At 37.7% G+C, this 25207-nt stretch overlaps 1 protein-coding gene across 3 annotated transcripts in view; it reads left to right on the forward strand.

Moving 5' to 3' along the window:
* The window catches only part of LOC135479455 (probable Na(+)/H(+) antiporter nhx-9), a 51143-nt gene extending 34789 nt beyond the window's left edge, over positions 1 to 16354 (forward strand). For 2 of the 3 annotated variants that reach the window (XM_064759285.1, XM_064759286.1), the window contains exons 15-24: positions 695 to 774; positions 1732 to 1860; positions 2793 to 2882; positions 3307 to 3372; positions 3509 to 3615; positions 4111 to 4179; positions 7544 to 7609; positions 11133 to 11215; positions 11574 to 11692; positions 13523 to 16354. In XM_064759285.1, coding sequence (XP_064615355.1) covers positions 695 to 774; positions 1732 to 1860; positions 2793 to 2882; positions 3307 to 3372; positions 3509 to 3615; positions 4111 to 4179; positions 7544 to 7609; positions 11133 to 11215; positions 11574 to 11692; positions 13523 to 14128 — 1415 coding nt within the window. In that variant the 3' untranslated portion in view covers positions 14129 to 16354. The remainder of the gene's footprint in view (positions 1 to 694; positions 775 to 1731; positions 1861 to 2792; positions 2883 to 3306; positions 3373 to 3508; positions 3616 to 4110; positions 4180 to 7543; positions 7610 to 11132; positions 11216 to 11573; positions 11693 to 13522) is intronic. The other variant, XM_064759287.1, reaches the window with a different exon arrangement.
* The last annotated feature ends 8853 nt before the right edge of the window (positions 16355 to 25207 follow it).

The raw sequence follows: 25207 nt of genomic DNA on the forward strand, positions 1-25207 counted from the left end.
TTTCCCAGTCTTGTCTACAGGTTTATAAGTAAGCATGTTTGGAAACATTTTGGGAACACTTTATTCTTGTTGGCCATGTTTCTCACGCTTGTCCGCAGGTTTATAAGTGGGCATGATTGAAAACTTTTCATGATATGGGCTAGCTTGTTTGCGGTTACAGGAAAAAATCGGTTCGACATCATTTCTTATTTCGGCGTATCTTTCCCGGCGTTATCTGTAAACTTATAAGTAAGCAGGTTTGAAAACGGTTCTTTTTCTTCATAGTGTCACTCTTATCCTTAGGTTTGTGAATCAGTTTTGGAAACATTTCATTTTGTAGTCCATTTTCCTTACGCTTTTCAAAAGATTTACAATTGTGTTTAAAACATTTCCCTCTTCGGGTCAATGTTCATAGGCTTACCTAAAGATTTATAAGTAAACACGTTAGGAATCATTTATTTCTGCGGGAAAACTTTGTCAGGCTAATCCCCATTAAATTTTGGATGCGCTATTTTGGACAAATGTATATAGTGTTGTTTTAGACACGACAGTGTCTATTTCCTGTTTGATTTTTTACTTAAAGTCAAAATAATTTGATAATGATGTTCATTTCCGTTCTGATTTTGAATTAGTGTTTTGAAAAAGGCCCATAGAAATAGTCATATTGGGCCTTTTGAGGTAAATTCCTGAAAAGAAATTTGTTTTTTTTTTTCAGTTACATTTGGACTGTCATTTCTCCTGAACAAAGATCGATATCGTGTGCGAAAGATCTCTCTACAGGAGCAGTTCATCATTGTAAGATCATTGGCCGGTGTGGTGATTTGTGTACTCTCTAAAAGCAGTTGTGTACAAAAGATGTGTACCATGGGTACACTTTGATTCTAACAAGTTTGCACATGCAAATTAATATACAGGGTGTCCCAGAAGTCGTGCGCCATCTTGATTTTCATTTTTTTCTGTGTTTCAGATTTAATACTGATTTTAATTTTTTTTCCTCTTTTTCAGAGTTAATTATGGGTAATAAACTAACAGTACAAATAGAGTTGAATGGTTTTTATGTTTGGCAGAGATGGGGCAACACACCGCTCTGTAGCTCAAGCATTCAATCTCAACCTGAATGGTGCGCGACTTCGGGGACACCCTGTATACTTGGCATGCACATCTTTGTACCTACGCTTAAAATGTGCACAAACAGTTGTACCTTTGATACACATACATGTATGTGTTTACAGTGCGAAATGTTACATACAATGTATTCAATCATTCATTTGCACCAAGGGTACAGATCTGTTTGCTTCAGCACTCAAACTATAAAGCCAGTATTTTTGTTTTTCATTCATAAGTTGTTGGCCTTGAAGAATTTTTTTTGGAAATTGAACACCAACTAAGAAAAAAAAAGAGGACGAGTTTTTTATGATAATAATAACCTGGGACTAATAACACAAAGCCATTTCTCACTTAGGTCAAAATTTCTAGACAGAGATAATATGGTCTCCAAAAGCTATGGGAAACATATGCTATGTTATAAGTATATATATCTGCATAATACATTTAATAATATAGTATTTTAAATATATCCATAATTACCAGAAGGAAGGTACTAAATATCGTGATGTCGATAAATTTTCGTATTTTCAGGATAACTGGCCATAACTGTTATGAAATATGGCCTATGAAATTGTGCCAGTGTCATTTTAAACGTGAGCTTTATACATAATAACATTTTTTGGGGCGTGGGGGCTTCCTTCACAGAGTTACGGGGGTCTGAGGGGTGCTGTGGCGTTTTCGTTGGTGGGGCTGTTACAACCCGGGGAGGTGCAAAACAGGAACATGTTTGTGACCGCTACCCTAGCCGTCATCATCTTCACAGTGTTTGTACAGGTAATTGTGTGGGGTTTGGGGTGTGGTGAGTGTTGGGGTAGTTCGAGGGGTGGAGGAAGAGAATGCTGGTGCAACTAGGATTCTGCCGGTGGACTAACCATCACTGAGACCCTGGTCCCTTGTCTTTGTTTGCATGATATTACTTGTATTCGTTAAATGTGATGAAAACACAGTATTTTGAATAATTCTAGACCAGTGACGTCTACTATTTATTTATAAATTTCATTGATGTTTTATACCGCGCATGAATATACGATGGCGCCCAACATTATGGTGGGAGGAAACCAGACAGAGGCCGGGGGAAACCCTCGATCTGTAGGTTGCTACAAGAGCTTCCCAAAGTCTAATAAACTAGGTATAATTTAGTGCATTGGTTGATATTGGGATTAGTGCCGATACTTTAATCCGTTTGATGGTGAACCAAATCGACATTCGGGTAAACGAATTTGTCCAGGAAAGATACTTCACGATTGATATAGATGGGACAGGGGTGTAGAGTATTCTCCCTTTATCTGCAAATGTTCGGGCATGTATATGTACGTGTATGTAGCTGCTCCGCTGGTCTGTGCTCTGGTAATGTCTTCCAGTTTAAAAAAAATGGAATAACGCCTATGTGGTGGTTAAAATCAGCCCCGTTAGGGCACTGGCTCACGCCAATATCCTAAACCCCAAACAACCAATCAGTTTAAATAACGGAGTAAAGCCCTTATTGTTATGGTTAAAATTAGTCCCATCGGGGGGCTGGCTCACAACAGTATCCTAAACCCCAAACAGCCAACCAGTTAAAAATAATGGAATAACGCCCATATGGTTGTTGGTTGCGGCTAAAATTAGTTCATCAGGGGATTGGCTCACGCAAATATCCTAAACACCAAACAGCCAATCAGTTTAAGTAATATTTCTATACCTTTTACTCTATCGTTTCTCCGCAGGGCATAACAATTAAGCCTTTGGTTAGGTTATTGGAAGTAAAGATGGCGTCCACCGACAAGTCCACTTTGTTCGAGGAAATCATAAGACAGGTAAAGCAAACAAAAATTTCAATGAAAATTAAAAAATTGAAAATTGAATTTATTTTTGCACGGGACGTTGTGATCACTTAGTTGTAATGCCTGTGCAAATGTTAAATATTTTCACAGGTGGCAAGAAATTAAATGTATTGATATGTAAACATACGGATTTAGCATTGTTTTACATCTGAACGGGGCTTCAGTTAAAGGCTATTTTTGCAAGGTTAATTGGTGTGACATTCTGTGTTAACACTTAAAAGAAAACACTCTGATCAGTTATTTTATTAAAGGTAACAAATTGTAATTTTTTTTAATGATAAGGACACATAGAAAAAGCGAACAGAACCCGTACTTCTCTAAATGGAGATATATAGTCTTTTATATAATACCCAATTTGTAGAACGTATCAGCAAAAAATGCACCCTTTCTATTACAGATGACAGACAACATCATGAGTGGGGTGGAAGATATCATGGGATATAAAGGCAACTATCACTTCAAGGTTGGTCATTTAAAGATTTTATTAAACCAATCAGTTATTATCCAGCTATCAATAGTTCGAGTAATTAATGGAAATTAAAGTCTCAATTTCCCAAAGATATCGACTTCATTGGTTCTGTTTTGTGTCTTTTTTTCAGGCAAGTTTTGAATATTTTGAAGATATTTACCTGAAAAAATGGCTACTGAGAAAACCCCAGAAATCCAAGGAGGAAATTATGAGAATATACCAGAAAGTTGTTCTGAGGTAAAAGTTGTCTCCCTTTATGGCACCACGCGGTATCATGGCCAACATCTGTTTTGTATGTGTAATAGTTAAAAGTTCATTTTTTTTTCATGCCGCATTTAAGCACCGGTTGTTAATCAAACGAGTAAGAGCTACTATTTCTTTTTATTGAAGAAGGATATCTATATCCCCATATTACTCTCCACAATTTCCACACTACCTGAAATCTCACCATATAATGCACTTCACAAGGTTTATCTTCCGGTAACGTTCATAGGCTATGCCAACAAATTCTACGTATACCATATTTCACCTAAAGTCTGGCACTTTCAGAAGCGCATAAAACCCTGAACGCTTTTTTACGCCAACGCTAAAGTTTTTCTGACAGAAAATTAATCAAACGTCACAAAACCTAATTTACTGTGTGTTGGACATCCTGGTGATTATGATTGATAAAATGTTCGGAAAGGTCTGTTTGTGTAAAGTAATTATCCTTTGCGCATTTTATTTTAATAGGGATCACGTGGAGAACTTATACGCTGGCGGGGCCAAGATCCCACAGTCACCGGCCCTAGTCAGAGCACTGTAAGTAGGCTGATTGAAACATAAGATGCTGGATTTTCCATATTTATACTGCCAATAGATGAGCTGTTAATGCAGAAATGAGCTGCTAGAGCAGAAATGAGTTGCTGGTGGTGTAGAAATGAGCCAGTAGTAGTGTAGAAATGAGCCAGTAGTGTAGAAATGAGCCAGTAGTGTAGAAATGAGCCAGTAGTGTAGAAATGCGCCAATAGTGCAGAAATGAGCCAGTAGTGTAGAAATGAGCCAATAGTGTAGAAATGAGCTGCTTGAGAAGAAATGAGCTGCTAGTGCAGAAATGAGCCTATAATAGAGACATGAGATGCTGGAATAAATTGCTAGGGTAGAAATTAGCCAATAGTGTGAAAAAGAGTCAGTAGTGTGAAAATGAGTTACAAGAGCAGAGATAAGCTGCTATTGTAGAAATGAGCCAGTAATGTGGAAATGAGCGGCTAGTTTAGAAATGAGCGAATGGTTTAGAAAGGAGCTGCTAGAGTAGAGAAGAGTTGCTATGTAGAAATGAGCTGCTAGTGTAGAAATGAGACAACAGTGTAAAAATGAGCAAGTAACGCGAAAATCAAATACAGAAATAATTTGCTGTAAAAATGAATATATATAGAAATGAGCCACTAGTTTAAAAATGAACCAACAATGCAAAAAGAAGTGACGTGTAGAAGTACACCAGCCGTGTAAATAAAGACAGAGTGCGAAAACAAATCAGTGGTGTAAGATTGAGTCAATAGTGTGGAACTTGGCCACTAATGTAGAAATCAGTCAGTAGGGTAGGAATGAGCCACTAGTGTAGACATGAGCCAGCAGTGCCAATAAGACACAATTGTGGAAATGAGCCAAAAGTGAGAGCAAAACTGCGTCCATGGTGTAGAAATTAGCTGGTTAAATAGAAATGAGTTGCTACTGTAGAAATGAGCCAATAGTGTAGAAATTGGCTGCTAGTGTAGAAATGAGCCAGCAGTAGCTCGGTAAAGTTGGCACAAGATTCCAACACAACATTCAACACCCTATTCTCCAGAATGCAGCTCGTCCAGCTGCAAATATGGAGCTGAATGTTGTGTCGCAATATTGTGTTAACTTTACTTTGTAAAACAACATTTAGCTGGTTATAGACACATCTTGTGCACGAATGTGACATGGATAATAGCGCGCTGCTTAGATAGTTAATAGTTCGTCCAAACAGACACAAATTTCATTCTCACTGAAAACATAAGATATATTTTCACATTTCGAACGAGTTTAGTGCTCTAAATACCTTCTTGAAATGTGTGTTCCTTTACCTATAACTGGCCCTAGGGATACATTTCTATGGTCAGTTCACATGCAGTCAAAATCCCATAGGCTTTGAAGTAAATATGAATCAAATCATCAACTTCATTGACAGCGTCAAAAGGTATTTCGTTTGCAACATAACTCAAACTGCACATGTGTGTAAACCCGCATAGCTGTGGTCAGGAAACCAGGAGTCACAACAGATGCAACATATGTCGCGGACGTTCAGTAAAGGGTAATACAGGACATCATCTGGTTTACGCTTTATATTTAATGCCATCGTAGACTGCCGCCAAAATGCCTAGGTATCAAAATGACCTCTGAATTTCACTTTATGAGGTAGATACCTGACTGAAAGGTATAATTTTATCTACAAAAAACATACAGTGCAATTTGCAGACGCCCTGGAAAGGCGATAAAACGACGGTATGTTGTTCATTCGTGATATACAGTGCAATCTCAAACCGTCTCCAACTTACTTTAGTGTCAAGAAAGTCTTCTTTAAAGTGTAAATGGCTTATTTTAGGACTGATTTTTAGTACAATTTTAAGGTTAGAAAACATATAGTGTAAGGCGCAGACTCCCTATAAAAGGGGATTAAACGACAGCATGCTGTTCATTCTTAATATTCAAAGCCATCTAAGACCGTCTGCCATCTCAAAATGCCATTTGCTTACTCTAAAAGAGGATTTAGAGGGCCACTTATAGGGTCAGAAAGCGTACATGCAAGTCGCAGACGCCATGAAAAGGCAATTAAACGACAGCAAGTTATTCATTTTTAATATTGAATGCCATCTTAACCCGTCTACTACTTGCTACTTTCTCCAAAACGCCTTAGTTTAAAACAGGCTTTATAGCATCACTTATAGGGTAACAAAGCATACAGTGCAAGTCGAAGACGCCCTGGAAAGGCGATTAAGCGACTGTATGTTGTTCATTCTTCTTATTTAATGCCATCTTAGACCGTCTGCTACTTGCTACCTTGTCAAAAATGCATTCTCAAAAATGCCATTTACTTAGATCAAAACAGTCTTTATAGGGCCACTTATGGGGTCAGAAAACATACAGTGCAAGTCGCGGACGGCCTGAAATGGCGATTACACGACAATATGTTGTTCATTTTTAATATTTAATGCCATCTTAGACCGTCTGCTACTTGCAACGGTGTCTAAAAGGCCAGCTCAAAAATGCCATTTGCTTAGTTGAAAACAGGCTTTACAGGAACACTTATAAGGTAGCAAAGCATACAGTGCAAGTCGCAGACGCCCTAGAAAGGCGATTCAAAGACAGTATGTTGTTCATTCTTAATAATTAATGCAATCTTAGACCGTCTGCTAATTGCTACTTTGTCAAATACGCCTTCTCAAAAATGCCATTTGCTTAGTTGAAAACAGGCTTTACAGGAACACTTACAGGCGCCCTAGAAAGGCGATTTAAAGACAGTATGGTGTTCATTCTTAATAATTAATGGAATCTTAGACCGTTTGCTACTTGCTATTGTGTCAAAAATGCCATCTGAAAAATGTCATTTGCTTAGTTGAAAACAGGCTTTACAGGAACACTTATAAGGTAACAAAGCATACAGTGCAAGTCGCAGGCGCCCTAGAAAGGCGATTTAAAGACAGTATGGTGTTCATTCTTAATAATTAATGGAATCTTAGACCGTCTGCTACTTGCTATTGTGTCAAAAATGCCATCTGAAAAATGTGTCTATAGCAAGCTGAATGTGGTTTTACAAAGTAAAGTTGACACAATATTGCAACACGACATTCAGCTCCATATTCGCAGCTGGACGAGCTGCATTCTGGCGAATAGGGTGTTGAATGTTGTGTTGGAATCTTGTGCCAACTTTACCGAGCTGCCAGCAGTGCAAAATTAAGCCAAAACGAAGAATTGAAATTTGAGTGTAGTATAGGAAAGAGCTATTAATTTCGAAATTAGCCAGTAGCTTAGAACATGGCAAGAAAAAACCCTATAACAGGAAACAGATTTTGGTGATTGGCTGACAGCACAGACAGCAGTTCGTATAGGTTAAGTACAAATTTACTCTCGTGGCTCAAGCGAAGATATTATTTGTCTTACACAGAAAGCAAACAGTGGACACACCAGAAGATGACCCCATATTATCCAATGGAACTACAAGAGATTATTGGTGAGAAAAAGCTATTTAAATCAAAGCACTGTTTGCACATCACCCTGCCGAAAGCTCCAGAGATGCTGTGGATGATCCTTCGCATCATTCATATCGGAGATTAATGAATGAAAGATTATGGCTTCAAGTAAGCCACTTCGGCCCTTCTGCAGCCATATAGTCGCGAGCACAGGATTATGCAAATCGGAATAACAGGAGACAAAATGCGATAAGACCTTATATTTTCCAAACGCCTTTATGGTTAAGTGATAAGGTCACGGCGAAACTTTTCTGGAAGTGGATATTCCTTCTTCATTGACAAGATTAGTTTGTTTCTTTCTAAAATGAGGGAAAGAGGATAGCGCTGTGTAAGTACTTCTCTTTGTCTAAGGAATAACGGGTTTGTTTAAGTAGGTATTAACCAATATTGATAATTGATAGTTTCTGGTGACGAATTTGCTAACCTTTTCTATTACAGGCTGTACATGCATTTCAGGTGTACGAACTTTATTAACTATTAACATATTGAAAAAGTTCATCACAATGTTTGAATAAAAAAAAAACAGGTCTAAAGATGGGATAGAAAGTTTTACTAACACATTAACAACATACTGGGGTCTACTTTTATTCATATCCAAACGCATCGCTGTCTTTTGTGTGTAAACTGTTTTGGCTTTTATATCCAGTCAAGCAAGGTTATTATATGAGTCATAAACCATTCATTCCATGGTTATTTAAAGTTCTTGCACAACTCCTTACTGGTTTCCATTTTATATCCTATTCACCTAATTTCAACATTTCTTGAACTGTGCTAGAATTGCTTAGTATTTTTATACTGGTTGAAGATCATGTGCTATCGTCCAATACGGTGTGTATATCAGTACATCACATGTGGGAAAGTTTATCACTATCTTGCCAAAGGTTTGATGATTTATTGCAGGCACTGAGACTTACTCCAACTATAATGCTGACAGCCATTGTAAAAAAATTATTTATTCTGGCGTTAAGCAAATATAAATAAATAACAAGTTTTAAAAGTGGCACAATCCTATCACAGAATTTGTCGTTGTCGACATTGACTCATGATTAAAGTATGTATCTGAATGACGCTTTCCTTGGATACATTGTATAGGCCTCAGTTTGTGTTTTCTAAGTTTGTCACCGACTAGCAAGAAGCAAGAAAGATCGAACAAGGAGAAAAACCGACCAAAAAAATTTTTAGCTACGAAAAACAGGAATTACACAAACAAACTTATCTCAAAACTAACACTTGACGATGGGAAAGAAATATACCAAACGGCCGATATTCTGGAGGCATAGATAAATTATTATTTTAATCTGTATACAAAAACGGTAGGAGAGGAAAAATACCTTAGGGGACGTCTTGAGGACATCAATCGACTCTTAGATGGCGATGCAGTTAAATTAGAGGGGTTATTGACTTTAGAAGAGTTAACAAACTGTTTGAAAAATATGAAAAGTGAAAAAACTCCAGGAATGGACGATTTCCCTGTAGAATTCTATAAGATGTTCTGGAAAGATGTAGGATATTTTGTTTTAAGGACAGGAAATGAAAGTTTTTTAAAAAGCTAATTGTCACGATCTCAAAAACAAGGGATTATAACAGGTTTACCAAAACCAAATTAACCTAGAAATAATTTTAAAAAACTGGAGATTCATTACCTTATTAAATGTAAATTATAAACTCTACAGTGCTTGCATTGCAAATCGGCTTAAGACAGTTCTTAATGACATTATAAATGAAGATCAGAAAGGGTTTTTTTTTTCGGAAGATGCATTGCAGAGAATATACGTCTAATTTACGACATAATGTTTGAAACAAAGGAGAGACAAATACCCGGGTTACTGCTGTCAACAGATTTTGAAAAGGCATTCGACTCATAGAAGAAGTACTGGAGATCTTTAATTTTGGACAAGATATAAGATCCTTGATAAAATTGTTTCAAACTGATATTTCTACGTGTATCCTCCAAAATGGCATTATATCCCTTCTGTTTAATATTAGTAGAGGATGTAGACCAGGAAATCCAATTTCTCCGTATATTATTCTGTTATGTGCTGAAATTTTAGGTGCATTGATACGAAATAACCCAAATATAAAGGGAATAAACATAAACGAAACAGAACATAAAATAAGCCAATACGCTGATGATACACAGTTAATCTTAGATCGGTCCGAAAAGTCTCTCTGAGAATCATTACCGTGATATAGATATATTTTACAAATTTTCAGGATTAAAAATCAATATAGAAAAAAAAACAAAGGCAGCATGGATAGGTTCTCTATCCGGATCCAATGTAAAGTTAGGTCAGCAAATGAAATTAGATTGGGTGGGAAACTTACAAAGATCCATTATCAACAAGGACTACTCAAAAGGTGGATTACGGATGGTAAACTTAATACCAATATCTTGGATGAGAATATTGGTAATAGCGAAATATAAAGGGCAAAATGTAAGTATATGTAAAAAAGAGTAAAACAGACAAATATTGAGTATATTTTTGATGAACATTTACTGTATAACCCACGGTTTAAAGCACCAAATTTTTTTTATTAGCCACTGGTATCAAAATAATGTAAGGTTTATAAGGGATTTAGAAATTTAGAAGGAAATTTGTTGATATTTAAAAATTTCAAACAAAAATTTAAAGTGAAAGGTACTTTCTTAGATTATAATAGGTTAATTCGAAATGTTTCAACCGAGTGGCTCACGATAAATGAGAAGCATGATGTATATTGCCCCTCCTTTCCATCGAACATACGATTACTGACTAAACAAAAACGGGGAACAAAACGCTTTTACAATTTTTTAAATAATGAGTTGCAGCAAAATATCAAAACCCACGAAAAATGGAAGGATACTCTAAGGTTAGATAAAGAAACTGATTGGGAAAAGGTATTCGAATCTATTTATCAATGCACTCAATGCATCAATCTACGAGATTTTCAATACAAAATCTTACACAGGATAACGCCAACAAAATCTTACCTGTTTAAAACAGCACAGAGGCACGACGATATTTGTAATTACTGCAGACTCGGTAAGGACACTATAGAACACTCCCTCATTGAATGTCCGAAAGCACGTAAATTGTGGTCAGAATACGAAAAGTGGATATCACAAAAGTGGAAAAGTGATATTAAAATGACTCCTAAAGCCATTATTATGGGATGGAGCGAGAAACACAATTCTTCACCTTTAAATATACTGACAAATTTACCAAAAAGTACATGTTTTACATGAGACGGAATGACGCCAAATTAAACATAATTAACCTGCAGAAAAAGGTAACTGACCATTATAAAACGAAAAATATATAGCTGATATATCCGAGAAAGGCGGCGATATTCTAAAGCGGTGGGAAAATTTTAATACTTAAAAATAGTTAAAACAAAAGTTTGAATGTATGAGTACTTAGAGATGCATGAGGTTGACTGACTACAGCATGAATGGAAATAGAATCTGGTTGGTGAGAAAAAAAAAGTTTTGATGACAGCGTTTTTGTGTTATAAATGTTGCAGTGGTGACAAGAGCTCTGATTTAGACGAGATGTTTGCCAAACACAATGGCAGCCCCTTAGACAAATCGGCATCAGAAGAAATACGTAAGTTACATGTGATATTTTAACCGGTATTCTGAAAAATCTAAAGTTTGGAGAAATTATTAATCATTTATTATTCATTTCCTGTACTTATGTACGTATTCATTTGATAAATTAGTCGTCTGTTTGTCTGTTGTCTAAAAGTGTGACGATGAATCTATATTTAATGAAAACTACATTTACCATGAGCAATTTTTTTTTATTTTAATAAAAACAACATTACTCTTCTGATGATAGTAATATGACTTAAGAATGATAATTTCACAGTCATTGCCTATAAAATTACAAGGTAACAGTAATCGCCCTTCTTTTGGAGTTAGTCATTTATCTGCTTAATTTGGTTTTGTTGTCTTCTTTGTAGAAATACAAATACAAGGCACAAGACGTCGCCATCAGAGTGACCCTCCTCCTCAAGGGAGAAAAGCCTCAATGACGTCACAGGACATGATCCGTCTTCTTCACTCGACAGGCGCAAGAAACGTAAGTGTCACGTGAATAGAGGGATTATAATTATTTAGTGCACAGCATTTCTGCGTTTTGTGTATTACCTCCACCATAGAAATTATCCCCTTGTCGGCGTTTATTTGTCCGTCTGTCTGTCTGACATAATGCGCCGATGAGGCCCCTGGATCACGAAGCAATCTTAGACTTAAGTCAAGATTTCAAATCACATTAAAATTGTTGTTTCTTATGTTACAAGATTAAAATTTTGCTGACAAAATATATCCTGGGTAAGTTTGTGTACAACAAATTTCAACTAAAATAACGGTAAGGAACAAACAAAATTTAACGATTGAAGTTTTGACTTAAGTCTAACATTGCTCCATGATCCCGGGACCAGGTATTTAGCCAATGAGGTGGCGTGCAGCTCTCGCTGTTTCAAAGTAACTTACTCCGGGCTCGACAGTTGCTTCCACTCAAAAACCGTCATCATATAAGTGAAATAAATTGGGACAGAGCGTTAAACATCGAAAAAATAAAATAAAAGTAGAAAAAATCGCCAAAGAAGACTCAAAGGCAATCTTGTGATAGTGCCTAGAGTATTGTCCCTTGTTCAGAACTCTTCATTTATTTTTATTTATTTATTTGATTTGTATTTTACGCCGTACTGAAGAATATTTCACTTATATGACTGCGGCCAACATTATGGTGGGAGGAGACCGGGCACAGCCCGGGGAAAACCCACCACCATCCACAGGTTGCTGACAGATCTTCCCACGCAGAACTCTTCTTAGGTCTAATGTGTGAACGTCAGGTCACCTGATTCAAACAACTGAAGATATCTGCTGAAAGATTTCATTTGATTTCTTAGTGAAGACTAACCTGTTTGGTGGAACTATATGTATCATTGAATTTAGTCCAAGGTTCTGACAGTTGTAGACATGATGAAAATATCGTAAAGGAAAAAAACAACAGTTTACATATTCCTTTAGAGAAGGCATGCTTTCTATACAAAATTTGTTAGTTGTGGCTGCAATGTAAAGCGAATGTAGAGAGCGGCGCATGCGCTGCAAGGAATGTGAGACTGTGTATTATGAGGTACAGAAGAGTAAAACGATAGGTTACTATGTATGTTGTAGTCTTGAAGAATCTCGTTTGTATTGCGCTACGGAGTTGGTGTCTAACGTCTACTGTCTAACAAAAACGTTAAACCGTTCGAATACAACAACAACACACATATGTGAACTCCGCGTGGCTTTTTTCCTTATGACTTGCGCACAGAGCTTTTCTTCTCCCACACAAATTTTCTCCACGTGCGGTTGGAACAAGAAATTATATAAAGTGAGAAATTAGGACAGATTCATACAGACAATGTATGAACAGTTTTCAAAAATGATGGAAATACGCAAGAAATGTTAAAAGCGAATCAATTAAATTAATATTCGAATCGTGCGTCTATTAAGAATATTTCACTTATACGACGGCGGCCAGCATTACGGTGGGAGAAAACCGGGCACAGCCTGGGGGAAATCCACCACCGTTCGCAGTTTGCTGGCAGACCTTCCCACGTATGGTGGGAGAGGAAGCCAGCATGAGCTGGACTTGAACTCACAGTGACCGCATTGGCGAGAGTTGACGTTAATCAAAATGTGTATCTCAGAGGGGCTTTTAATGGCTTTCATGTATCCAACGTGGCAGTCATATTCAAACCCTTACCCTGTATTTTTGTAGCTTAGACATAAAGACGCATAAGAGCAATTCGAGAGGTGTAAAGCTAAACAGAGCTGCGAAACGTAATATGTATCACTCTGCCATTGTATCGCTCCATGTTTCGTGAGACTATGCCGTTGTTATCTCTATATGCTTCAGATCTTGCATCTCTCGCCGGACTCTGTGGCAGAAACTGACGCCGAACCTGATCTGTTGCATCACCTACAAGACAGACACAAGAGGGTGAGAACATTAAACAGACACGTGTTGTCATGGCAACCAGACTACATAATGGATATGAACCGCCATCCTTCTTGGCACGGTCCTCGGTATAACCCCATGTTTTCCCGCCTGGAGCAGAATCCTAGACCGTTGTCATCAAATTTCGACTCGACAAGCAATAGCTCATTTGATATCACCTCTGGGTCGGTTTACCACAGCATACAGGAAGAAGACCTCGACTCGTTGAACTGCGGTGACGGAAACAAGGACTCGTCAAAACTCGACACAGCAGAGGTACACGTAAACGTCGAAGCATCAAAAAATGCGGAGTCGACCAAACTCGGAGAGAGTAAAATCGACATCCCAACCACTGACGAAAAGGACAACCATTCCACAAAGGTCACTTCTGCTTCAAAACCCACGGGCTCCAATGTAGTGGCATCAGACGACATTCCCTTACCAGGCCTTAAACAAAATGTACACATGGCAAATGCGGATTCTGCCAATGATGAGTCAGCAAAAATTGAATCCACCAATCTTTAACTCTGGAAAATGTAAATTATACATTGTAAATGAGTGGGTGCTGTCATCTGAGCAGCGGGTTAACGACCGACACAGATATCACTCGATTTTTTAAAACTCATTTTAGTTATATCAACAAAAGGTCTTATCTAACTTTAATTGGGTTTGATTGATTGTTTGAGTGCTTTACTTCAGTGGTATTTTACGCCGTACTCAAGAATATTTCACTTATACGACGGCCCATTGGGTTTGGAAATATTTATAATTTACAATGTGAAATTCGTCACAATCCCGTTTGCATTGTTTTTACAAAATACAGATCCACTCAGAATTTTTTTGACTCAGTGGAGCAAAAAGTGAAAAAGACCATCGGTGATACAGGATCATATTTCGCAAACTGACCTCTAATGTCTGAATTCATTTCCACAAACTCGATATTTTATCTTCCGGCAAATATGTCAGCTATACCGATTGAAGTAGTTGATTGCACTGACGGTGTTCCAGTCCTGTTATTCCCAACAATACATCCATTGTCTTAGCCCAGTCTTTCACATTTTTGATAATCATGTTTACGCACTTACATGACCACAATTGTACGTGGTACGGGCTATGTCAATGGGCCTCGGGTAAGCATGATCAAACATGATGGCTTGAAATTTTCAATCATATTTCTTTTTTGCCTGTTACAGAAAATAAGTCACTCCAAAATTTTGCTTTTGTTTTGTTTAAACCCATGGGATTGGTTATATTTAAAACCGAATAAAATTGCCTCTAATTTAATTTGCATATCCGAAAACGTGATAGACCTTTAAATAATGTTAGTTTTACCTTTATTTGCTTTTTTAAAAAAATTTGTCTTGAATGGAATTAAATGCAATCTAATGTCTGAAATGTGACGTGGTCTTCATGAAGGATGTTTCACGCTAATAGATTGTCTAATAGATTGTTATTAACATCGCTGCGTTTTATTTTACCGAAACCTCTATGCTGAAGCCAGGATGCTAGGGCGGTGTAAGTTGGAACTACATAAGCATTTATATGAACGGTTACAATGACGCTAAACCCCAAGGACTCACTAAATTATTGGACAAGAAGCCAGATCTCAGCTGTTACGTGTCATCAGTAATCACTCTGGCGTCGCTGCTTTGGTTTCACTCTTCATGCTGTAGTCTTTATAAAGAAGTCGTCACTTAGAGTCTGGCTGTGTTTTCTCATTTCAGTGAAGGTCATGTGTACTTTAAAACACGAAGGCGCTATGCTTTATTGTGCGCTTTATTAGTGGAGTTAATCTAGCAGTACTAATTCCAGAAAAGGAAAAGCTTCTGACAACATTAACGCGTTGTACGCCTTTTATCAGTGTAATCCATATTTTGTTCACATTGTTTCTACCAGTGCTTCTAATTTTGTTTAAAAGTATAAACAAAGCTATTAAAGTTGTTTAATACATTTATGAAAATTGCTTTCTCCATGTTCTTCCAAAGATAAAGCACAGTGTAGAAAATTTGTATCACTATTCAACATTCGCGTTGATGGTGATGATGATGATGACTTATTCATCTTTTGCTACATATTGCTGTTGTTGTTTCCTTGCTAATTAGTCTTGGAAAATTGAGTTACCGATGTATGTTAAATTACAGTAGTTAAGATTCAAATTCGGGTTAAAACCAAAACTAAGGTATTCAGTGGTATCATCTTACATGACTACTGTTCTTTTTGTGAGCCCGATCTTACGTGAAGCTTATTCCGCTAATGCATAGTTCGATCTGTCCTGGGTCAGAGACTTGATTCCTGCACCTGCCGGATCGACTGCGGCTCTAAGTTATGGGTTTTTCACGTATATGGTGAAGGTACCTCTTTGGATATCTCACAAACCTGACTAAATACGTTAGGCCTAAGTATAAAATACTTAATAATGCTGAACGTAAATAAATAAACAAATAAATAAATACTCCAGACAGTAACGAGTAAGAAATATTGTCTATAGCCTGGACTGACATCATGCATATACTCATTCAGCTATTCCAGTTTTGACCTGTTTTTTTTTTTTACGTTCATAGAAAAGCAGTATTGTATAGGATACGCGTGTCTTTTGTGTTGCCGTTACCATTTACCTACTGTATAAATGTTGTATATATACCAAATGTATTTTTATGTTTCTGTTACGTTTCCATTTCTTATTTAGAATCTGAGTACAACTCGTTTTTCTGTTGTAAGGTATGTGTGTTCCCTCGTTTTCTCCTGTAATATATACAGAAAATAAATAAGGAATACTAAACGTGAACTTTGGTTCTTTGCTATTTTTATCTTTTCACAATACTTTCAAATGTGAATATTTTCTGCCTTTCCTGTAAATCACGATATGTTTTAGGATTGGAAACCAGGCAAGCCGTTTTGAACAAAGTGGTTGGATTCCCTTCCGGCTCTGTAAAACACCATGCCTAAGACCCTATGTTACCAGCCTTCAAAACTAAATTAAAATTTAGATCAGACTGAAAAGTGGATGAATCTGAAAATGTCCGGACAGTCGGTTACCTGACATAATTGATGTTGTAAAGGTGAAGTTAATCGTATGGGAACTGTTTCCGAACAAGTCAGTTCATTTGCTATAGACTGACATGTCGTCAAGAGCGAAAGCCACAATAGTTCTTAGGATGAATGAGAACAAGTCAATATAATACACTACTTTCCTAAAAAAATCAACGTTAAGTGGTGAAAAAGTTAGTGGAACTACATTCGAACTCGTAGACCGAGAACATGATGACTCCATTGCACCAGACAGTGCGCTCTCCTATCTCTCACTGTGTCAGGAGCACAATACTACTAAAAAAAACGGAAGTGAAGAGCTTTTCTGTCAAAATGAGGTTTATTACCTAATGTCTATACCGTAATCCACAAAATGCGATGATTACCTACACACGCATGTGCCTTAGCGCAGTAATATAAATTAAATATTCCTCTAACAATCGAAATAATTACTGTACACACATGCTTCTTTAAGTTTTACATTCAAGTCTTACCTTTTTTGTCAGTGGCTTTATAGTCAGTCTGGGAAAAAGTCTTGTCGTCTTAAAAACTTCTGTAAGACGACAAGACTTACAAACAAGCTTACAAAGAAGCTTCTGCACATTCTCTGTACTTTTGGATATTTATTTACTACTTTTGCGTGTGCCGAGCTAACCTGAAAAGCCACTCTATCCATATGGCCGTTAAGACGCCTAACTTGAAAAGCCACTCTATCCATATAGCCGTTAAGACGCCTCAGATTCAAACATATCGCACATGGGTGAATTTTTCTATATACTTTTCCGTAAAAGCATTTTTTGTTCGCTAGTGTTGTGTGTGTTTGGTAGACTGTAATCTGGAAAAGCAACTCTATCCACGCTGACAATAGTCCATTCCCAATGTCTCATCATATTACCGACTGACACTGCTAACATTGCTAGTAACACTGATGGTGCTCTGGATCCCGTTTTGTGTAGTTTGAAAAGGATCACCAGAGCCAGGATACATACATTTTCTTAGCATTGAGAACACTGCACCGAGGCATCCTCAAATCTATCACAGTTCTCGATACCAATGCCGTTGTGCGGGCAGTCGAAAAGATCCGTTTCGTTTCCCCGACATTCCACGTTATCCAAGATAACCGGCCCACTCCCGGGACCATAGAACCCACGTGACTTTGCGGTACCGTTGCAGAACCCGAGTTTTTTGCACACGACACCAGCGTCTACGTCATCCCATCCGTCGTCACAGACTGAACCCCACACACCATTGAGAAAAACTTCCACGCGGCCGTTAAAGGCTGAGGTCCCACCCGCTAGGCGTGTTGTTACTTGTCGAAAAGAGAGAAATCAGGTAAATACAATAATTTCAGTAAAGTTTCCCATTCATTTGGGCTTCTCGTTGATCTATACAGTTTAAACGTTAGAAAACCCACCGTTGTCTTGTCAACTTGCGCTAGAAATCACAAGAATAAATTCACTGATACTAATTATTTATGTCAGTTATTAATATGAAGGTAATGATCTAATGAACCCCCAACAAGCTTAGAATAGCAGTTGTGTATGAATTTCGTAAATAAATATTCATCAGACATATATCACGCATCACGTATATATATCACGCTTATTCTACTAGTTTTGGATGTAATTAGATGTAATTCAGGGACTGTGGAATATCTTCTTTATGAGGAAAGGGACTAATCGTCCTTAATACGCACCTGACCATTAGATACAAGTGATAACAGAGAGTTGTTAGATTGATTTTAAATTGACTGGAGATAAACGTTTTTCTCACATGCCTCATCAATCCGTTTCATGGGCGGAGACCACTGAAGTACCACAGAACATGAACATATAAGACAAACATGTGAACGGAGCCCCGAGGGTTGTGGCTTTCAACAATACGAGAACACTGAAGTAAGGGTATGGGGTGGGTGGGGGTGATCATGTTGATCCCAAACGAGATCGAGGTTTCGAGTTTTAAAATTTATCACGAGATCATGAGAAGGAGATTTTCAGTCCCAATTTCTCCGGAGTTGGAACGAGCCGCTACAGGAACGATACCGAACGATACTGGCTCTTCCCGGTTTCCTCCCACCAAAATGCTGGCCGCCGTGGTTTAAGTGAAACATCCTTGAGTACGACATCAATCAAATAAATTCAATCATGTCCTAGGACACGTTATACAGTAATTGCTTCTACGATTTCTTGATTGGTGTTTTGCGCGGTACTCAAAAATATTTGAATTTTCACCGCCGACGGCGGCCAGCATTAGGGTGGAGGAAAAACGGGTAGAATCCGTGGAAAACACACGATCATCCGCATCCATCCAGGTACTTGCTTCTACGACGAGCTAGTTATAGCTATAGTTGGCTGAAGTCTTATTCTTTTCACCTCGAAGACCCTACGAGGAATGTTTGCTTAACATATTACCTGAAATAAAATTGTTACTGTACAACAAAACATATTTTGTCAGCCCAAAAGATTTGGTTCTCTTACCGTGGTGATGATTCAGTATGTCCTTGATGTTTATTAAGCTGTCCAGTGTTGTTGTTGTTACCTTGTCCACTTTGCGTGATAACCACTGGCTGCTTTTTGTGACCGCTGATTTCATAGCAAGACGAGCTTGGGTAATTTTGAAATCGAGTTTCTCAGCTATGAAGTCCCGAGATTTCGCCGAGGTGGATCTCACAGTTGCAGAAATATTTTGCGAGAAAGCTTGTAATTTTCCAAGAATTGTTGTGTTCACATTTTGCAACTGTCTTTCAATTTGAACTAGAGATGATTTTCCAGAGGTGTCTAGGGCTGTGAATTTCTGGGAAAGATCAAACTTGAGCATCTGAGAATTCAGAGACGATTTATCTTTGTAGTGGTCAACTGTTGACTCTAGAAGAGAAAGTTTAGACACCAATCGTCCCTCGGCACCGTCCAAACGACTTGATATCTTGTCAACAAGGTCATTCAATGCGCTCTCAAGATCTGTTGTTTTGACCAGGCCAATTGAATTTATTGCGTCAGCAAAGGACTTAGAATCCGGTAAGCTTTCTGACAAAGATTTCTCGAGTTGGGACTGAGAGGTTTCGACTGATTTCACCGACATGCGCAGTGACTTCAGTTCCTTAGTCACGATTTCTAGGTCACGAACGACTCTCTTGTAGTTAATGACGTCATCGCACAGTGTGACATCACTGAGAGTCGTAGACTGAGCTGAGCTCATATGTATGAAGGTGACGAGTAGAAGATGCCGGATTTTGTCCATGGTAATCTGAAAATGATGCACTGATTACTACAGTTTAAGATACTTTTAGTTGCCTAAAGATATTGTAGAAATATACGATTAAAATAAGATTTCGCCAAGTTTCAGCTTTTAATCTAATATCTATACCGGAGATTTTTTAGCAAATGATTGATATTCACTATAATGAAATCAAATCTGTTCTATTTACCTAGAATAGCTAATATTATTGCCTGTCAAATAATATCAGATTCGTACCTGCGCCTTTTATAGTGTTAAAATGATTCTAAATTTTGACAAAGCGGGTCGCATTATAATGTTTAAGAACTATTACCAATTTTGAGTGGTAACATATGCATATGAGGCTCATATTTTGTAAAAGGCATTTGTTTGTGGTATTGTTAAACAATAGAAAAAAACGATTGAATTTGCTCTGATCAACCTTTGATAAACATCTTGGGTATAGGCTAGTATAACCTTGTTTAATTCCCAAGAAACAAATGTTATTAAAACAATTTTGGAACTGACATCCAACAGGGGAGTTTGGAGTTCAAACTCTTTTATCGATAAAGGTAATAAAAGCCCTACCGCATCATGTGACCTATCAAAAATGTTAGGCAAGGTCACATTTACCATAGCATAGGCGTCAAAAAAATCACAAAAAGTTATTTACAGTAGACGAAGGCGTTGAAGAGTTCAAGATTTGTGAACTTAACAAGTCTCTAAAGGAAACGTGTGACATTTGTCCCTCTGAAACACGGTGGGACAAGCAATCAGTACGTTAATGTCAACAACGGTTACGTAACATTTTCTACGAGTCACATGATACAGAAGGACTATTTTTATCTTCAACAATAAAAGAGTTCGAACTCGAATCTCTCTATATTTCTGTTGATTTTAGATGATCAATGCATAATATTTCAGATACTTGAAAATTATCTTCATGTTGAGCGTTGGACAAATTTTTCGTCAAAAGATTAAGGAACGACGCAGTTGCCCTGAGTCTTTTCCTGGTCAGAAAGTCGTTAACTCATTTTAATAAAAAGAACGCTAAACAATTTTGTCTAAAGTCTATACATGTATGTAGGCCTACATATTTCTGACCTCAATACTAACTCTTTCAGTTCATCTATGCATAGTTTGCTTCAGTTTAGCACTTAGTAATTACGTTTAATTCATAACTAATTGAACTAATTGCTATTTTAATGCTGTCAGCAATTATAATTTCAGTTTTCTCCTTTTTTCGGATTGTTTTACATCTAGTGTAAGGATTTATATGTGAATTAATAACTATCTTTCTTTAAAATCATTACCCGACAAAGTTCTGTTTACAAAATGTTTCTAATTTACATTTACTTACCTCGTTTTTGTTTCTCCTCACAACTTTTTTATAATCACTGGCGCATACACTATTCTTATTTAGCCTCTTGAATAAAAAGGTTTTCTCCTTCGGTAAGACCTGCTGCATATGGGGAAACGTTCTTACTAATCTACGACGAGTTCGAATGAGATGCCCCCGGAGAAGTACTAACAGTTCTTGGTTTATAGTTAAATCAAGTTAAAACCAGATTAAGCCATATTAACACAGTTTTATTTACATGTGTGTGTAAAAATAGTTCCACCAGTCCTAAAGGCGTTCCCCAAACAGATCCAATTTTCTGTTCATTTCGTACATAACAATTGCATCTTAGTGGCCCAGATGTCGTTAACACGGTATGTCGGTCAAGCACGTTTGGACAGTGTCCGGAAAACCCCACTCTGTACAGTGCTGTATACTCTCACTGACCAGTGCTTGTCACGTGACAACTGGCAGTGGAGAAAATGACCAATATAAATCTGAAAGTGCATCTGTACCTAAACCATTGCGGCCATAGTGCCCTACCAAGGAATCACCCAGAGCCTAGAGCTGAACAAAACTGCAAATACAGAATTATAGACTTCAAAAACAATCTTTTTTTTTAAAAACAGAAAGCCTGTTCCTTGAGTGATGCCAGAATGCATTCTGTTATTATTTCAACATAATATACTATTAGCCTGAGACAACCTAAATTTTGAATGAATGGAACACATGCGCTACATTCAGCGGAATAATCCCCTCGATTGACAGAGAAATCATCTGCAATAACAGAATACATTCTACTGTCACTCAGACAACAGACAGGTTATTTTTTAGAGTGTATCAGATAAATATAGCTTGTCATTATGACATTTTTTCATGCACATTTGTCCAAAGATGATGACGTTCGATTTTAAGTGACATTAAACTGTAATAAATTTAAAACTGTTAAGTGACTCTTTTATTTTGATGATTGGTGTTTAATATTGTACTTAAGAAATTTTCACATATTCCACAGCGGACAAGCTTACGATTAGATGACGATTTCCGACATTTCTTATAGAGTCCAAAAATCAAAGAATTAACGTTTGTGTCTTTCCAAGCGGCAGTCTATATGTATATCATAGGATACCTTTTGCACAAATTCGAAACACTTTTGGGGATAAAAATCAACAGATTCTGAGAACATACATTCCGCCCACCATAATGCCGGCCAACGTCGTATAAGAGAAATATTCTTGAGATCGGCGTAAAACACCTAATCAAATAAATAAAATAAATCTTTCTCTGACGGAGGTACATGTAGACCCATTCTTCCAAGCTGACATCATTCAGAGATTTTTTCTCATATGAATATAATATACAAGACAACAGCGCAAAGACTAAAACCACACCAATGACGACAGTGCTATAGCAGGAAAATGGTCACACGTATAACGGGTGAAATACGGCCTCTTGTCAGTTTACCTCAGTTAGGGTTTTATTAAAGTACATATTTAAACAGTAGCAAATTACACACCCCCTCGTACCATGGCCTAAGCAGAATTAGGTAGATGTATATGCATTGCTGTTAATTGTAATGTATAAGACGCCGCCGGTTTAGAATTACTCAAAATATTATCATCACATTTAACACACAATGGCATTTTTGTATTATTATTAACAAACAATTAAAACGGCCCAAGCCTTGGTGATGCAGAGTCCACCGACAGGATCCTACGCGGGCAAACAATGCATAAAGACAACTGAACTGAGAGTAATATAGCACTCCCCGTGAACATGTGAAATGTAGACCTCAGAACCCCAGAGATTGCATCATATTTGAAGCCGAACTTGAAGGGTGTCTCAAGATTGTGCCAAACATATCTACATATTAATAGCCGCATGGATTTCTCAGATCGCATTACAATGATCGTTTGTGCTCATGCAGTTAGTTTGCGACAGTAAACACAGAATGTTACGCACAAAATGCGTGATGTGTAAGTATGTTATTTTCTGTGTTCCTACGTTATCAAAGAAACCTGAAACCACGAAGACATAATGCAGTGAAATACTTACACAAAGACAGTAAAACCACAGCAGCTGCGACAGTGTGGTAATTGATAAATGGTTATAGTTAACCGGTGACACTAATTCATCCTCTTGTCAATATATCTCAGTGTTTATTCTAACTGCTCATGTAATAGTTTAAACAGAACCAAGCCTCTCGGATGATTCGCCCACCAGCAGAATTCTGGCTTATGCAGGAACACAGTGTAGTAAAAACAAACTCTGAACATAGTGAGTAAAACCAGAGCAGCAGTGATATTGCGATACTAGTAATTTACAAATGATTACACGTGAGCGGCCAAATATGGCCTCTTGTAAATAAAACTATGTTAGGTTTATATTCACATTTTTAGCTTTTTACACTATTGTACATGTATTCACAATTCTGGAGTCAAATGTATTAAGCTGTTTTAGAAAATTTTCAGTGCAACACCCATGAAGCCCTGTACCATCGGACGGCATTTGTGACCGATTAAGTTAAGGTCAAGATTACAGAAGGGAGCCGTGTACCACAGCGAAAGAAATCAAGGCACAGTAAAATATATTGTTTGTGTATAAATGTGTGTATTGAAATATTTTCTGACAGAACTGAGGATTGAGTTTCCTAGCCTTTGCAAGGTACTGAAATTCGTGACTTTCATGAAAGCAATGGCACAGATCCTTATCGTGACCTTTCCCTTTGACTCAAAACAAAATTAAGATATAAGCATTTTTATGATTTCAACAGCATATCAACGACTTAATCTGTTGAAATTGCAACAAATAGTAGGCAACACATACAGCTTTTGCTTCACTTATACGTTCACAAAACCAAATAAAGCTTTTGCTTCATTTATATGTTCACAAAACCAAATACAGCTTTTGCTTCACTTAAATGTTCACAAAACTAAATACAGGCTTTTGCTTCACTTAAATGTTCACAAAACTAAATACAAGCTTTTGCTTCACTTAAATGTTCACAAAACTAAATACAGCTTTTGCTTCACTTATACGTTCACAAAACCAAATACAGCTTGTATCAAACAGGCATGTTTCAAACGTTAGATTGTCTCTAAAAAAGTACCACATCTTGTTGACCTAAAGCTTTATTACAGAAGATTCAAGTCAAATACTTATTACTTCTTGAGATAGTCTTTTGGGATCCTAGTTAGTACGGACACAAGTGTTTTAGTTCGGAATACAATTTCATCCTCTAACGCAGAAACATTCGACGTGATCAATCAAAGTATCGGATTCAACATCACGCAACATTTCCACAGGATAATTTCAAACCCAACTTACTGAATGCTGTCTGGAAAGTTATTGATTTCTGTCTGAAAAGTTACTGATTTCTTTATGAAAACTCAGCGTTTGCTGACTGAATTACGGCATGTGTTTGACACGCAAACACTTTCGATTTCTTCATGCCCATGAGTGTCAGCCTTCAACACAGAGCTCGCGGTTGGAGCAATTGGTGCCATTGAATGATGAACCCTATAGTCTGTAGACGTCAGTATGTATTTCTGAGCGTTAGGACTGTAAAATGGCGACTCTTTGGTCATGGCAGTGATCGCGTGTCCTTGGACGAAGGGCGTAAAGGCCAGGGCCTCGTTCGCCATAGGTGGGAACACGTTTGCCACCCTGAAGGCGGTTGGAACAGGAGTTGGAGATGGAGACGGCAGGCGGTAGGCTGTACACACCCTTGTTCCCGAAACAAGCTCCGAAGGTATACACCGGGTTGACAGGCGAATGACTGGGAACACCAGGGGAGATTAGGGGTACGCAAGGGGTCTGTGCCGGAACTACAGGGGTCCGACTAGGTATTACATGAAGACTGGGGGACGTTTCATTGGCGTGGGATGAAAAAGCTATTGGTGTACCTCTTTCTCCTCCCATTCCTCTCTCGAGGTACAAACTGGACGGTGTAAGTCCTATCTGTGTCTGCCAACTGCCTGAGCTATAGCTGTATGTTCCGGACGAGTGTCGTTGTTCCGGTAGAC

Source organism: Liolophura sinensis, chromosome 12, assembly GCF_032854445.1.
Source record: "Liolophura sinensis isolate JHLJ2023 chromosome 12, CUHK_Ljap_v2, whole genome shotgun sequence".
In the NCBI taxonomy this organism is placed as follows: Eukaryota; Metazoa; Mollusca; class Polyplacophora; order Chitonida; family Chitonidae; genus Liolophura; species Liolophura sinensis.